Source organism: Perca fluviatilis, chromosome 22 (genome assembly GCF_010015445.1).
Source record: "Perca fluviatilis chromosome 22, GENO_Pfluv_1.0, whole genome shotgun sequence".
In the NCBI taxonomy this organism is placed as follows: domain Eukaryota; kingdom Metazoa; phylum Chordata; class Actinopteri; order Perciformes; family Percidae; genus Perca; species Perca fluviatilis.
The window spans coordinates 21,319,840-21,337,354 of record NC_053133.1 but is presented as its reverse complement, the minus strand read 5'-3'; the positions used below and the strand labels follow the sequence as shown (position 1 = coordinate 21,337,354).

At 39.7% G+C, this 17,515-nt stretch overlaps 2 protein-coding genes across 10 annotated transcripts in view; one reads left to right on the top strand and one right to left on the bottom strand.

The window, feature by feature from the left end:
- abi1a (abl-interactor 1a) overlaps positions 1-6,601 on the bottom strand; it is a 55,303-nt gene extending 48,702 nt beyond the window's left edge. For 3 of the 8 annotated variants that reach the window (XM_039790023.1, XM_039790026.1, XM_039790027.1), the window contains exon 1: positions 6,391-6,598. In XM_039790023.1, coding sequence (XP_039645957.1) covers positions 6,391-6,507 — 117 coding nt within the window. In that variant the 5' untranslated portion in view covers positions 6,508-6,598. Of the gene's footprint in view, positions 1-6,390 lie in introns of all 8 variants that reach the window. The other 5 variants (XM_039790019.1, XM_039790022.1, XM_039790025.1 and 2 more) reach the window with 3 other exon arrangements.
- A 950-nt stretch (positions 6,602-7,551) lies between these two features.
- On the top strand, positions 7,552-16,055 carry acbd5a (acyl-CoA binding domain containing 5a). 2 transcript variants are annotated; one of them, XM_039790028.1, is made up of 14 exons: positions 7,552-7,657; positions 7,806-7,932; positions 8,966-9,086; positions 10,135-10,207; positions 10,339-10,456; positions 10,555-10,587; positions 10,945-11,169; positions 11,259-11,450; positions 12,066-12,160; positions 12,766-12,985; positions 13,152-13,354; positions 14,180-14,239; positions 14,422-14,531; positions 14,624-16,055. In XM_039790028.1, exons 2-14 carry the CDS (start codon positions 7,836-7,838, stop codon positions 14,634-14,636), a joined length of 1,560 nt encoding a protein of 519 aa, XP_039645962.1. In that variant the 5' UTR covers positions 7,552-7,657; positions 7,806-7,835; the 3' UTR covers positions 14,637-16,055. The 2 variants fall into 2 exon arrangements, with proteins under 2 accessions (XP_039645962.1, XP_039645963.1); XM_039790029.1 differs by lacking the exon at positions 10,555-10,587.
- The last annotated feature ends 1,460 nt before the right edge of the window (positions 16,056-17,515 follow it).

Genomic DNA, 17,515 nt, shown 5'->3' with positions numbered 1-17,515 from the left:
GAAACTCCTACACTCTAACCATATAAGCTGAGTTTTCTGTTGCACACCTAAAGCCACTTTTGAAGATACACATAATCCACCAAAACAAGTTCCTTCCCGAGGCTTTTTTGCAGAGGCGCCCTAGTTTAGGGCTGGGCGATATGGAGAAAATCAAATATCACAATATTTTTGACCAAATACCTCGATATCGATACAGTGACGATATTGTAGGGTTGACTATTGGTGCTTTCACAAAATATTTACACTATGAGATTTTTGAGAAATAATCATCAGTAATGTGGATATAATGACTACGTGGGTAAAGGCAAATAATAGAACAGTTACATAAGTCTGGTAAGTTTAGAAAATGACATCACTTTACAGTAATGCAGCCTTTAAAACCAGGAAAAGACAACACTTACGCCATATTACAATATCCAAAATCTAAGACGACATCTAGTCTCATATCACGATATCAATATAATAACGATATATTGTCCAGCTTTACCCTAGCTGCTTAGTGCAGCAAAACGATTGTGATTGGTTTAAAGACATGGCAACAAACCAGAGCACGTTTTTCTCCTATCCAGGAATGTTGTGTGGACTAGCCAGACCCTCCTCCGCAGCGCTGTGGAAGAAGGTCTGGCAATGCAAGACTAGTCTGGACCAAACCAGCCCCAGTCAGCTGAAGGAGTGACAGGGGGTCAAAAAGGATAAATGGGCCCTGCTGGTAGGCTGAGAGCCGCTAGGCCTCACCATGCTGGGAGAGAAACCAGGCCACTCCGCAGAGAGAGAGAGAGAGAGAGAGAGAGAGAGAGAGAGAGAGTCGCAGAAGACAGAAGAAGGACAGGAAATGAGGACTCCGAGTAACCCAGAGAGACAGAGCTGTGTTAAAAAAAATTTAAAAATAAATACATAAAAAATGTGCCACCTGCTTTCTTCCAGGGAGAAACTCACGTTAATTCACCAGGGAAAACAGGACAGATACACCAAGGTTATATGACAGGACATGAAGAGGACATACAATATCTCTTCGATTGACACGGCATGCTACCTGCATTTCTTACAACACATCAGCCCACATTTCAAAACTGCTAATTTAGGAGCAGAACTAAAAGCACAAGTGGGCATCATGCTGGCTCAGCATTGCGATGTCACATGCCCCGAGCTTGCAACACTGCATCGGATCTGGCCATACATCTTACTTCCATTTCCCTATTCTTTGTTACTGTAATTTGCAATCTATTTCAAAGAAATGTAGGGCCAACATGATTCATTGTTCCAGTCTTTAAGCCCAACAAGTTTTAATGCCGTCTTAAAACTGCCATACAAGAACCTTATTGCAATAATACAGTATTATGATTGAGTTTTATCAACAGATGATAAATTGGCATTTGATATATTAATCAATGAAAATGTTCCATTTTCTTAAATGTGAGGATTTGCTGCTTTTTCTTGTTTTCCATATTAGGAGTTTTAATAGATTAAAAATTAATTGATTAATTGAGAAAGAAATTAAACATGAAATGCAGCCCAAAGGTTAACAAGATAATACATTAATATCAGGCAGTATCTGCTCAAAGAATTTCAAGGCTAATAATCGAGTGGAATATCTGGAGCTGCAACAATCAATTAATCTACAGATTATTTAACCAATATAGGGTTTTGTCAATGAAATTGAAAAATTGCCCAAATGTCAAACATTTTCATAATGCTCATAATGACATCTTTAAATTGCTTGTTTTGTTCGACCATGAGTACAGAACCCAAAGATATTCAATTAACCATCATATGACAAAGAAAGGCTGCAAATGTTTACACTTGAGAAGCTGGAACCATTGAAAAGAATAAACTAAATATGAATAAAACAATATGATTTTCTGTTAATCTACAAAATCGCTTCGGTTCATATCAAACACAGCCCGAGCACAATTGATACAACCTGAAATGTAGTATTGCTGTGTTAAACAAAGCAGTCAACAGCAGTGTGTCCTGCCAACGTGGGCAGGTGGCCCACTTTGCATAGAGTGTATGCGTCCTTGTCACACAGAGGTCAAACATGCATCAATTAAAAAAATAAATAAAAAAGTGAGCTAAATATATTTCAGGGGGGCAGCGAGCACTGTGCAAAGATAGATTTTTTTCCCGTAACTATCTTATATAGCCTAGCTAAAATAAACAGAAACATATTAAAATACAAAAACCCCAGATTAATCAGAATAATCTCTGTGTCTTAATTTAAAAGGGTGGTTTTTTTGGCTCTATTATTAAGCTACTTCCTGACACAGAGAGAAGGCATTTCCATGGAGTCAGTTTTCAGAGTCAGCAGGGAAAACAGGAAACATAACTCTGACCTGACAGTGTGTGACACACACACACACACACACACACACACACACACACACACAGAGACACACACACAGAGACAAAGACAGAGACACACATAGACAGACAGACAGACAGACAGACACACACACACACACACACACACACACACACACAGACACACAAGTGTATGCAACTGTGGATCTGAGGAATAAGGACTGGAATGAAAAGTAACCCAAAAAATAAAATGCAGCCCCGCTGAGATCATTAGCAAAAACACGACACACACTTTAAAACACAAACGCGGTGGACAAACAAAAGTCCCTCTCAAGTTGAGAAAATGGGGCAGTGATCTGTCCTTTGGTTAAACACAGCTTTCACCACCTGCCTCAGCCTGCTGAGCTGCACTACAAGCCCACACCGAAAAACACTCACAAACACCACAGCCTCCACATGACAAGAACAGAGAGAGGAGAAAACGGAGGGATGGAAGTGAGAAGGAGGAGTGCCGGCTGAAAGGACGAGCCGATTCAAGCTGAGGCATGTTGGTATGTGCACGGTTCAGTTCAGAGTGCACAGCAGTTGTGTGTGTGTGTTTCTATCAGAGAGAGAGAGAGAGAGAGAGAGAGAGAGAGAGAGAGAGAGAGACTGCAGCAGACAGAGGGATTATGAAAAGTGCACTAAGTCTGACACTCGCTTCACACAGAGCTCGCAACGTGTGCCTAAAAGCTCAAAATCCTTGATTTTAACGTCAGCGCTTTAAACACGGTGCTCTGGAGCACAATCCCAAGTCGGTTCGACTCATCTAAAAACACTACTTTTCATAGTTAAAGTTAGAACAAATACTGAGTTGTACTCTTTTACCCACAGCTACATTAAAAAAATGACATTTGAAGTATTTTTTGTGCACTTCCTTGGCACATTTTACATTCCATTAGTTTGGGGTCTCCGTGGAGAGGTTTATGATCTCAATACTATTTTTAGAGCCTCTTCTATTTACCAAGAGCAAACACACTAAAATCTTGTCAGTTAATACAAAAGTGGTCAGATTTAAAGACACTAACCCCCCCCCCCCCCTTTTTTTATTTAAACTTTTTTAGACTACACTTCGACATACGTGCACCTCATTTATTAAGAAAATAAAACTACTCTAGTAAACTAAATATGGTTTTAGTTTTTTATTAGACAGGGATTGACTTACATTTTTGATGACATCTATGTGGCGCTTCTATCGAGTTTAAGTCTATGTATACACTATATACTGTATATAATAGTTTTATATACGTTCTATGGTTTAAATGAGCTTATTGTAAGTCACTTTGGACAAAACATGTAAATATGAGCAATTAAATGGTGTCAGTATTGGCCTTAGTTCTGGGTATTGCTATGAATTTAAAACCTTGTCAGTATTAGGTAAAATAGGGTCAGTAGTGACCTTCAAAAGGAAAGCAGAGTAATACTTTAAATAAATAAAAAAATAAAAAAACTACAGTACCCAGGTTTCATAGCCATACCAAAAAAATATTCCATGTACCAAAAGAAGCCAAACTTCTCAAATTGTATCTAAAAGAACTACTTCAGAACTTCTTCATATCTCATAAGCCCAGAAAGAACTACAAATCTGACCACACTAGGGGTGTAAGAAAAAAATCGATACACTTGAGTATCGCGATATTTTATTTTGCAATACTGTATAGTTTTTTTTTTTTTTTAAACGTTCAAAAATATTCATGTAAGACAGTGGTTCACGTTTATGTTGTGTTTAAACCCCCTACTGCTAGATAGATGGCTATGCTGAGACGCACCACTAGTGTCCTTGCCTAACAGTGCCTAGCAGTGCCTGACTTTTTGCTAGAAGCAAAAAACGTAGCTATGGCTGAACTTTGGCCTACTTTAGCATATCAAAATTATCTCACTAACAACCTGTGAACCACAATCCCAAACTGGCTTTTTGATGGCATTTGATTTTCTGTGTATCGAATTTTTTACCTAAAGTAAACTTCTTTGACTTTTATGAACATCATGTCTTTTTTTAAATATTATTTTTTTCTAAAATTATACTTCAACCAAATTAAATCCCAATATATCGCCTTACGCACAGTATTGAAATATATTGCAATATATTGAATCGTGACCCACGTATCGTCATACGTATCGTATCGCCAGATTCTTGCCAATACACAGCCTATAGACCGGACCAGATCTCTGCCACAGATACATTTCTGCCGGTAAGTAGGTTCGCAGCCCTACAAAGCAGTGACAGTGTTGTCATTTCTGTAGGAAAGACACTAAATATCAGCAAGAAATATGAGCTATTGGCAACTAAAAGATATCAGCACTGGCCTTCAAAACTAGCAAAATGCTGTCGTGCTGCGAAATATGTACTCAAAAGGAAAACAAAATGTCATTATTTTCTGCATTGATATGAAGATCTTAACACAATGTCATTGTGACAAATCAGTTTGTCATGCCTCTTTTTGGGGTTACAGCTGGTTACAGTGTGGTAAACAAAATCCAGAACAAGAAAATCCCCACATTTATTTAAATGTCACTGTATCTGAACTTTGAATGATAAATGACCAAAAAGACATCTTGATTTTAAAAGCAGCGGGGGGGAAAGCTTCATCCACTTCATTTTTAGGGCTCATGTGGGACTACAGATGACAACCTTCTTGTCCTGGAGCATTTGTGTGGGTTATAACTGGCACAGAGCTTCAGAGCTGTGCCTTTCCAATGCCAAATCATCCGAGGACACGGAAGAAAACTAAATTACAGGGAGTCCTTGGGGAGTACAGCTGGAATGGACACACCCTCTGTAGCTGATATGGTGGGGTTGTCTTCCTGCTTAAAAATGTTTTCTCACCAACTGAACGAACCGTTTGTCTGTCACTCAGTTTGTTCTCTGGTTGTTGTTTTTTTTAGAAGTGGCTTACCGTGTTATATCCGTGTTAAAAAAAAAAAAAAAAAAGCAATCTGTGGCCATTGTGACGCTAGAGTGAAGTTCCACTGTGAGAATCATAACATATACTGACTCACATTCAGATGAAAATAGTCCTTAAATTACTTACAAATACGGGAGCTTTTATAACATTACACAGATGTGCTACTTTATCAAGAAGAACTTAAAGCTCAACTCCAAAGACAGATGTGAAGCTCCATATAGGCCAGCATAGATGAAAGCAAGCTCTGTTCTCATGAATAAGTTGAGAAAAATCAATACCTCCATCCTTTATTGACCAACTTACAATGGTTTTACATTCCTCTCCCAGCCTAGATGCAAGCCTGCGAACCCAACTGAATTATATTAAATAAGCACTTCTCTCCATTAAGTCTGGACAAAACAAGCTTTCCATGCATATATTATAGCTTTAATGCGGCAATTTAAAGTGTTTATAATGGTTAAAAAAAAAAAGTATGCAGCACCAATAAAAGCCATGCACTGGCATTATAGCATTTGCACTGAGTGCTTACAAGTCCATAATGTAGACACCACACCTCCACTGTAATATCCCTATAGTATCCCAATGGGGAGTTTTTGTGGTATTAAATGGTGAGTTTAATGACCTTATGGAATGTAATGGACTGCTATGTTACTACTATAATATGCATGTAGACTTGTAGTGTTAGTGTGACATTTAGTTTCCCACAATGTAGTTATACATTTTAGGTTGTGTCCGCATCAATTAAGGCAGTAAAGACAGCAGTAACTTTCTTGCTGTTGTCTTTAACATTAAATAAAAATCCTTCTCAGCCGCTAAAACTTGCTCCTGTAAAACACACAGGCCTCCTTATAGCAGTAAGAGTGGAAGCAGCTTTTGAACCGACCCAGTTACAATAAAAAAAAAAAGTAGACACACCCTGTGTGTAAACGGAATAAATGTGATTAATGGTCCGAATAGATACAATATGGCTAAATGTCCCACAGTTTTAAAAATCATCATGTTATTACAGCTTCATGCTTTGGGCGGAGGGGATCGTTCCAGCTTTCTTCATCCACATTTCCTGTCCCAACAACCAATTCAATCCCGAGCTTTTTTTTCGCGACAAAAGGAGCTCGAGGAGAACGTGGTAGCTTTCTTAACTTACCTGGACATAATTGTTCTCGCAGTAGTCTGCTACTCTGGTGAGGTTTTGGTAACTCTCCACGAGCGCTCTTTTACCGGCCGGAATCTCTTCCTCTAACAACATTTGTAGCTCTGCCATCTTACATCTCCCCGCAGAGCCTCCCTTCCCTCTGCCTTCCCTTTGATTGAAACGGCCACTAGCTCAGCTCTGACTCGAGAAAAAAAAGAAAAATCCTCCGCCTGCTATTGTGGGATTCCTGCCCTCGCTTTGGCGTAACCTCCACCCAAAGATCGTCTGTGCTAGCAAGGAGTAGTCACTCAGTAGTATAAAAGTGGGACCAGCGTTTGCTCTGCAAGTGTGGAAAGTAACGTGCATTTATCACAGTCTACGGCGTTTACCATAGACTGGCATTTAAGTAGTACTGTGCTTTAGTACAATTGTTCTGTAAGTACTGTATTTGTACTTGAGTATTCCCATTTTACGCTCCTTCATCATACTTCACTACATTTCCGACTCAGAGGCAAATATTGTACCTTTTACTCCATTACAATTGTTTGATAACTTTAGATACATTGCATGTTCAGTTTACCATTACAAAATAAATTCAACAAATAAGTAGTGATTTAATATTGTAGATCAAGATAATTAAGAAATAAATAAAGCTACCCAGTACATTAAGTATACAAAGTAGTTAAACTAAGCTCCACCTTCACCAGCTTCAATATTAGTGATGTACACATTAATGCATCAATAATCAATAACATAATACACAAAATTCTGAAAAGTGCCATTCTTTATATTATTAGATCAGGGGGATCGGATCTAGATATCTTACAACGATTTGTAGTACTCGGAAATAAAAACACAGTGAGTGCTCATACTTTTTGCTTCCGTCTACCTATCATCCTTCCAACTGAAGAAAAAAAAACCGAGTAGTGCATGATGGTAAGTGTAGTTTTACATCTATAGACATTGTGGCTTCATGTTAGGACTTCGAGATGACATCGAAATGTATAACTATTATGACATAAAATTTCTTATTTTTCACCTCCTAATAACGTGTTTTGGTTTAGTCAGTACACATGTTTAGTTTCTCCGTAAAACTACATTTCCACCACAGCCTTGTCGTAGTAGACGCGAAGGATTGTGGAGCTTGTAGGAAATATCGGTTTAAAACTACAACTCCCAGGGTACACCTCCGCCTGGCTCCATTACGCTGTTCATGGCTGGTCGAAGGCTGAGGAGACAGGTCGCCTTCTGACAAACAGATAGGCCGTTGACTTTAACGGTAAGGTTCGCCGGTTTCGAGCGTTTCCGTCGACCGTTTGGAAGTATCCATTGCATTTATTACTAATATCTGGGCAGTTAGACGTGTGTCGCATAGCAGACGCTGTGTCCTAGATGTGACGCTGTGTTTGTTTACTGCCTGTCTGTAGGTTTTGTGTTGACTGTCTCAGTGGGACACGATGGAGGTGGAGAGTGTCAAAGTGGAAGATGAGAGCCGGTTGACCCTGCTGAGGTTCGAGGCTGCCGTCAAAGTGATCAAGAGTTTAGCCCCAGATGGTAAGTGAACGTACCAGTCGAAAAATAGTCATTTGGGCCAGTTAAAGGGACACTTTGCTGATATTCATACAACTATGTATCATAATAATGTTGGTGGCGTGTGTTAATTGAACTATGTTTAACTTCACTCCGCCTTACTAGTGCCCAGATCTCCCCACTCAAAGAAAGAAAAAACACCAGATGACGCGTTTTGCGTCATCTGTCGTTTTTCTGCTGGGTAGCACTATACTAGGGCTGCTGCCGTGGATGTATAAAGAGACCTGGATACAGCATTCAAGTCGGAGCCCTGTTCATTCCTATGAGAGATGCTCCATGGAACATGACGCCAAAAAAAGTTAAAATTTAGAGTAAAAAACCCCCCCCAAAACAATTACCAGGATGATCACCGCTGCTTCCGCACTATGGGGCTCATAGAGCAGGCTACTTCTGGTTTAGTGCTCTGGCTCAGACGCAATGGTTTGTTACCAGCCGGTCGCCATAGTGATTCTGTGATGTGCGCTCACGTTTTGTCACCCACCAGGAGAAGCGTTTATTGGTGCGATGCAGTGCATTCTTTTCTACCTTTTTTGAGCAAAAGAGAATACCACAGCCCCTTTTCTCTGTTTCCTCTGGGCATGTCGCATCAACTTAAAAAAAACAACTTTTGCACCATTCTACTGCGTAGACAGCCCAGTTTTATGAAAAGACCCTCTTTCCAGTAGTAAAATACTTCTTTAAGCCAGTTCGCCCCATGGCTTTAACAGTAGGGTACATACAGTAGGGCACAAACAGAATGGTGTCAGACCTAGTTTGGTGCAGTGCAACAGCTTGGTCTGCTTTGGATCTTGTGCGATTTAAAAGACTTAATCCACTTATCTCGCAGATTTGCCTCCCCCTGCCAGCAGTCTATACCTTAATGCAGAGTTACAACAGTCACTTTTTAAAGTTCTTTCTCATCTCAGAGACTTCACTGATATGTAAGCGATAGAAAACCGTAAGAATAGTGCAGCTATTTTGCACATTTTCAGTATGAAATGTCCTTTACTTCCCTCAGGTCCCTTTCAGCCCTCCAATGACATGATGCTCAAGTTCTACAGTTTCTATAAACAAGCCACTGTGGGAACGTGCAATATACCCCGACCTGGCTTCTGGGATGCAGTTGGCAAAGCCAAATGGTAAAGATAAAAGAAATATTTTTTTTCAGATTTCTTGCATTCTTTTGATCTTTTATGGAGGGAAATATTAGTGTATTTAATAACTCTATTCTCTGTGGATCTTTCATTGGTCACTTTCAGGAATAATTTTCCTTCAATGTGTCAAGCTGACTAGCACAAGTTATGTGAATACCACAGTCTTTAAGTCATATCGTGAAATTTAATTCTGGATAAACCATGGAGTGTTGAAATTGTACTTGTGCACATTACACAACTTGTGTTGCTTTTGGCCCAGTTTGACCTTATTTGTGCAAAGCAAGACTGGGCCAAATTCTCTCCACTGGGGTTCGACCATAGTGCTTTTCCCTCTTTTAGTCTCAAGTTGTGTTATGTAAACTCTGAGAAAGTAACCTCTTACCCACACTGCACAGGTTCTCTCATGGTCCCATTAAATTGAGGTGGGGGATCTGCAAGTTAATCCGGAAAAATGTAACCCTTAGTTAAGGAATAACTGTAGTTACTGATAAATGGGTTAGGTTTCTTTCGGCCTTTGACCCTCCGCTAACTCTGAACACATTTAACCTCAACTAAGCCGGCCTTGTTGACAAAGTTGAAAACCAATCTTGGTGACGTAGATGCTTTACTCTCTTTTACTGGATAAAAGCGATATAATAGGGCTGGGCAATATATCAATTATATCGATATCGTGATACAAGATTAGATATCGTCTTAGATTTTGGATATCATTATCGTAATATGGTATAAGTGTCTTTTCCTGGTTTTAAAGGCTGCATTACAGTAAAGTGATGTCATTTTCTGAATTTACCAGACTATTCTAGCTGTTTTTATTATTTGCCTTTTCCCACTTAGTCATTATATCCACATTACCGATGAGTATTTGTCAAAAATCTCATTGTGTGAATATTTTGTGAAAGCACCAATAGTCAACCCTACAGTATCCATATCGAGGTGTTGTGTCCAAAATATCGTGATATTAGATTTTCTCCATATCGGCCAGCTCTTCGATATAATAATACCGTTTTTTTATTTTTTTTATTTAATGATTCAGGGATGCATGGAGTTCTCTGGGAGATATGCCAAAAGAAGAAGCAATGGCAGCCTATGTTGACGAAATTAAGCTGGTACGTTACTTTCACAGAATGATCTAACTGTTGTATCGTATAGGAATACTAGCAATTTTGATATTAACGTCAAAACTTTTTATTTAACCGTCCGTGGCTTTGAGCTAAACACCGCTGTCATCGATTGCTAGATTCTGGAGGGCATGCCCGTGACAGACGAGGTGGAGGAGCTCTTGCGCGTCCTCGGCCCGTTCTACGAGCTGATTGATGAGAAGAAAAAGATCACACAGATATCCGACCTGAGCACAGGTGGGTTTTATTTACCTCCTTTCACTTAGTTTGTGATGTCAACAACAGCATGTGGAGCATAACCTTTTTCATTATTTGCCTCTTTGTTATACGCTCAGCCCGTTTGACACAGTTTGCTAGGCAACTGGAAGGCAAGTATATTGTGTAAATACTGTGTTAGAGCGTGGTGGTGTAGTTTAGTACTGGTCTGGTGCTTTTGGCGCTTATTGTTATTGGCGGTCGTGCTTGCAGAATTAGTGATACAGAACACGTGGCTTAGCACAATTTGATGTTTCCCTTGCTATCAGAAATGGATAAAGTTTGGATTTATCTGTATCAAATGAAAAGTGTCTGTGTGGCTGAAAATGTTATCCTGCACTTTAATTACAGAAGCTAAAAGTACATGAGGATTTTGTTCGGCTCCATTTGTGTCTCTCGACCTCATGTTAAACAGGAAGTGAAGTGTTGCATTTTGGTATTTGTTTTTTGAAATCCATAATGTTGCACAGGGTTTGGTTCAGTGTTGAATTCAATGCAATCAAAGAGCGTCGCGAAGAGCATCGTCAGAACGATGGAAATGAACGGCACTCTGGAGACTCGTCCGGCCAGGCTCAAATCAAAGCAAGTGAATGAAAAGTCAGAGGAAGCAACACAAGATGAGGAGGAAGAGGAAGAGGAAGAGGAAGAAGAAGACGACAAAGAGCAAGAAGTGGTGATACGGGACGTCAAAAAAGGTAACCAAGTTATAAATACTTGGTCATAAAATACTGTGAGAAAAACATCTTGTTAATGGGATTTTCTTTGTTTTTTTTATTTATTTCAGACAAGAAATCAGCAGCTTCACAGCCAAAGAAGAAGGGTTCAGCCAGGAGACGCAAAGCGCCCATATCGAACGGCAAAGTGGCCAACGGGGTCACCCATCTGACCAATGGGAGTCATTCCAGGGCTGCCCTGAACAGTGACAGCTCTCAGGAGGGTTCAGTCGGCCAGCCTCTGCTCAACGGCCACCACACAGGTCAGGAACGCCGAGTTCCAGTGCTTGCGCGTTCTATTCTGGTTTCAGAGCTTGCGTTTGTGAAAGTCCTGCTCTGCTGCTGAGGACTCTGTACTGGCCTCACCCACCGCCCGTGCACCACGTGAGGAGATAATCTGCTAAGCTTCATTCCCCGAGCGGTGGCGACTCGGCAGACACTGAATCTTTAAAACTTTACACAACAGCTGCTCCTGGGACAGTTTCAATCAGAATCAGAATCAGCTTTATTGGCCAGGTCTGCGTAAACAAACAAGGAATTTGACTTCAGTTAATCTTTGCTCTCAAAGTACAACTCTCAGTTAACCTATAAAGAAATAAAAACAGGACGGTAAGAAATATAAAATACTGTTAAATATACAATAGAATTTACAAATTTACAAAAAAATATACAATAACAATTGAAGCGAGGGAAGGGGGAGTAATAGTGCAATATCAGTATAGTCTGAGATTGAAGATTTAATGGACTAAATTATTGGCTTCGTGGAAATGGCACACAAAGCTCCCAAATTAAGCGAACGCTGCCTTCCGCGGTGTCACTTTTGTTAATTACAGTGCCGTTTACTCTGCATTACAGTGCTTTTTTTGTACCGATCTCAGATCCCAGTAAAGATGTGTCTGGTCCCAGCCACCTGGCCAGTGACTCGGACAGTGAAGTCTACTGCGACTCTGTGGACCAGTTTGGCCAGGAAGAGGCAAGTAAAACTTAAAGTGCTCATATTATGCTTTTTGTCTTTTTCCCTTTCCTTTGTTTGTTGTGTTATATATCTTTTTTGTGCACATTATAGGTTTACAAAGTGGAAAAAGCCAAAAGTCCACCCCAAAGGGACTTACCATCTCCAACAGAAAACACTGTTCACAAACTGCTCCAAACAGCTCTGTTGTAGTCCAGCTTTTACTTCCGTGACAAACGCGTCACACTTTGTTACACACGTTGTAATGCTCACACACATCTGCTAGCGTGGCACACCCTTATACTCTGCTTCTGACTGGCTAGTAGTCCTTACCTACTGTAGCTGCTGCGCATGTGCGACTCCCAACAAAGATGGAACGGAAGTGAGATGCCTCACTCTGTAGCTAAAAGAGAGAGCTCAACACACAGGGAAAAAAATAGGAGCTTTTTTTTTTTTTTTTTTAATTAAACCACATAAACCTATTCTGATACAACCTCTAAATACAATTATGAACCTGAAAATGAGCATAATACGAGCACTTTAAAACCACTTGTTTGGTGCCGTGGTTGTAGCTCTCGGCAAGTCATTGATTTTTTTATTTTTTTTTTAACATGCTTTTTCTCCAGAACTCGGAGCATAACCACTCTTTCGACGACCTGGATGAAGATGAGAACCACGTCCTGCCGCCTCTAGAGGAGCCCCAGGCAGCACAGGAGCGCCAGGAGGAGGTTCACGGTGCGGTGCAGGGCATCAGGTGTGGAGGAGAAGACGGAGAGAGCGGTGGAGCAATGTCGCAGAGGCCGAATGCAGCCATGTCAGACAGCTCTATGGTCAGAAGAGAACGGGGTAAGGTTGTCCTTTTTTTTTTTTTACAGGTCTTGTGTACTCCTTGGTTTCTACTTGTAGTTTGCACAGATGACATTCTGAAGAGGGCAACCTTGTACAGTACATTCTCTTGTTGTTGGCATTTTGTGAACATTTATCAATTTATGTATAACTTCTGTGTTTTCAGGCACCAGGTCTCCAGGCCACGGTTCGGAATCTCTGATGCCCCCGTACGGCGGTGGAGACGGGGACGGGGACCACTGGGGGAGAGCAGGAACACCCGGAGGCAGCCTGAATGAGCAGATAGTCGTGGTGTTAGCTAGACTACAGGAGGACATGCAGAGTGTTCTGGAGAGGCTTCACACCCTGGAGGCCCTGACTGCTAGCCAGGTCAAGTCAACTGTATTTATGTTATTCCCTGAATGAGAGGTCAGACCGGTCCGTCTTCATTCAGGAATAATAGGTCCCAAAAACCATCACAGTCCTTTGTTCCACCTTTCTGAATATTCTCTGGTTTTATTTGTCTTTATGAGATAGGAAATAGAATATCTTTGCGTTTTGGGCTGTTGCCTGACAAAATAAGCAATTTGAAACATGTCATCTTGGACTCTGAGAAATCATAATGGGAATTATTTTCTATCTTCTAACATTTTAAACACCAAACGTTTAAACAACTACCTGGGACTACTTTCTGTGTTATTTTTTGTTGTTGTTGTTGTTTTGTTTTTTTAACGACAAAGTTAGGCGGGCGCCTAAGCTGCAAAGTGCTGCGGGAAACCCTGTAACATCCATAGTACACAAACCGTTGATGAAACAGACAGTCTGAAAAGCAGTTGCATTGTGATAATATTGCCATAAATGAATCTGGATTATGCTTGTTGGTATTTTATGAATTTTGGAATCCGTGTGTATGAGAACCATTAGTATGCCAGTGGAATGAGTTTTGTTCCCGTCCAAAAAATCTCCCAAATGTAACTATTGACTAATTAACTAATGAAACTATGGAGGAGCAGCTCAATATGACATCCAACTAAACATACAGTTGATAGCGTGGCAGAGTACACCATCTAAAAATAACATAGATAAGGAGTTTGTACTTTGGCATTGTAAACAACACTGAGTACAGATGATCACTGAAATACTTCAACGCTGCTTACCTTGTCCTTCGACAAGTATCAAGTATTGATTTTTTTATTGATTTTTTACTCTCTGCAGGCAAAATCAATGTCTCCGTCTCCAACCTATGGATCAACCTTGGTGAAAAAGAGGAGTCGGGTAAACGGTTTAAAATACAAAAAATAAAATAAAAATACTTACACCAAAACCATGTTTCAGCTAAAATAAAAGTTGTAATGATCATTCGCAGGCACTAAAAGGATTTAGACGTTCTACTGGCGAACCAGTTTTAATTTGAAATAATGCCGATTAATTTGTTCTACATATTTCTTTTCCCCTAGAAACCATCCTGGTGGCCTTTTGACATTTCCCCGACCAGTTTGGCCTTTGCTGTCATATGGCCATTTGTGGTACAGTGGCTTATTCGCCTATACCTGCAGAGGAGGAGAAGGTATTCCTTTTACAGAAATGGTAATTGCAATCGACTGCCATTTTTCTACCCAATTCAACTCCTTAATTTCCCTCTTCATCTTCTTTTAATAGACGAATCAACTGAACCTGCTCTCCCCCCAAACACCCATGGACACGGACGATAAAGGAGTCCTCGTCTAAATGTCTCTGGTTGCTAATGGCTGTAACTCCCCCCCTGCTTAGACCCACAGCCCAGTAATTTGCTTTTGCACTATGAAGAAGGCACCTAGAGTAATGAGTGAGAGCAAGATATCTCTCAAGTGTGTTGTACTGTGGATGACGAATCATATAGAACCGTGAACGTATGGGCTCGCAGTCGGTGATTAATATAAGCTTTTCAAGATGATGCCACTATACTGGAATTTTTGTTTTTCTCTGTATGGTTTGTGTTGAGAGGGGGAACTTACAGATATGATGTTGTCAGCCTGTTTATAAACCAACCACAGCAGCTTGTCAATTATTTCCATAACTAAGGCTGTGTTGCACATAAAATGGCCCAAAACTTTGTTGTTTTTGGCATAACGCTTGATGTGGTTATACATTTTAACAATTTTTTGTTGTTTGTTTTCATTAGTTGCCCAGGAAATGCTGCTATAATAACAAAATGTTGTAATAACTGTAGTTTTAGAAGGGAGGATTGAATGTCAAAGTGTATTGATATGTGAGATTTCGTTTAAATTCAGAGAATAAATTAATATTTATTGCTTCTAGCGAGTTATAATGAAGACATTGCTGGGCTGATCTCAGATCTATAAATGAGGTAAAAGTTCAAAGTAGCCGCTAAATGTTGTGTATCGGTTAGACAAAGTTATCAAAAATGTTTTCATCAGCTGTCCTGCATATCAGACTGTGCTTTGTGTCAAAGTGGTCTCCACATCAAATTGTTTTTTTTCCAAATAGAAGAGGTGCCTCAACATCATAAGGTGCATTTATAATGTAGATGCGGGTTATTCTTACATTCACATATTGTAGCATAAGTGTTCCAGTGGTGGACCAAATTAACATTCATCACACTACCTACATAGTGAGCCAAGAGGTGGTGAGAATATCTCATGGCCTCAGTGCCCACTCAGCTGTCTGATTAGTACATAACACTTGTCACTGTCCTTTGTTGTTTACGCTGTCAAGTTTTTTTATTTTGTCTAATTTTAATGTGATGTTTGTATGAATGTGGTGGAAAGATTTTGTGTGAGCAATGGTAATCATGAATTGTTTTCAGAGCAGTGAGATCTATGTAAATTGTATACAATAGCTGTACAGTTCAGATTAAAATGCAGTATTTTAATTGCATTCCCATGTATTATTAATATAGAATACTATATCATTTACAAAGGTTTGCATCTGCAATAGCACTAATCTTTCCAGAGGCACTATGTTTAATAAAAAATAAAGTAGTTTACCTTTCTACTGAAATGTGCTAAGGCTTTCTCACCCTCTCTGCCTGTGGACAGAGGGGTGTTTGCATGTAATAATCCAAGCCTAAAATAAAAGTTTTCATAAAGCATTTTAATTTGTCCAGATTACTTCAGATATGATTATGCACTCTCTGAGAGTTAAATGAGACTGAAAAGGCTTTCATGTCCATTCAGAAAATATGGTCTACAGCTGGGGTTGGGGAGGAACGGGATACATGGAATGGCGTTCCATGAACACCTAACTGTATACTGATGCACTTAGTAAAAGTAGGGATTAATAGCAGGATTTCAATTTTAAAATAAAGAATCATATACTACCATGCTAACACTAAATGAGTTTTCCACTGGGTGGAAATTTCACCATGATTTTGTATTTAAAGGTCCCATGACATGCTGCTTTTTGGATGATTTTATATAGACCTTAGTGGTCCCCTAATACTGTATCTGAAGTCTCTTTCCTGAAATTCAGCCTTGGTGCAGAATTACAGCCACTAGAGCCAGTCCCACAATGAGCTTTCCTTAGTATGTGCCATTTCTGTGTCTGAAGCTTTAAATGCTATTGAGGAGAGGGGTGTGGCCTTGACCAACTGCCACTTTGCTTTATGTCTCTCTCTTTCTTATGGGCAGGCCAAATTCTCTGGGCGGGCAAAGCAGAGAAAGGGGAGGTAACCTTGCTCCTTATGACCTCATGAGAAGATTCCAGATCGGCCCATCTGAGCTTTCATTTTCTCAAAGGCAGAGCAGGATACCCAGGGCTCGGTTTACACCTATCACCATTTCTAGCCACTGGGGGACCATAGGCAGGCTGGGGGAACTCATATTAATGTTAAAAAACCTCAAAGTGAAATGTTCTTGCCATGGGACCTTTAAAGCAGAAAAGGGGAACAACAGTAAAGTGCAAATTATGGAGAGTGGTATTGATCTTCTCATCTAACCCGTGGCAACAAAACCAAGTACACCATGTTACAAACAAGATTTTATTTGTATTTTAAGTTTTTTTCTTAGAGTGAACAAGATTAAAATTTCAAAAATTAGCTGGGAGCCAAGTGAACTTCTCTAAAAATATAGTAGTGTAGAAAATGGACAGGAGATCACATCACAATTACACACACACACACACACACACACAAAATGACATTAAAGCAGCCCAAACTGTTCTGTTTGAATACAAAGTACTCTTATCTAGTCTTAAAACAATGGCAGTGAATGTTATTAACAAGATTTACATATAAAATTATTATTGATTAATATATTAGCATTTTCCTTCAGTACCCCTCAAAGAGAAATTAACAGTGTAGCAAAAAAAAAAAAGAAGCTTAACTGCATGCAAAGTTATCAGGTAGTAAGAGCCATGTCTACATGAACTTATCAATCAATAGAACAAAAGAAATCAACACCTATTATGAAGGTAAATCCGTAGCAAAATTTATTTTTCTAGTACAAAAACCTAATTTAACCCTCATGTTGTCCTCGGGTCAAATTTGACCCATTTTCAAAGTGTTTTATATTAGAAAATATGGGATGTCAAAATAAGCGCAGAAAATGTAAA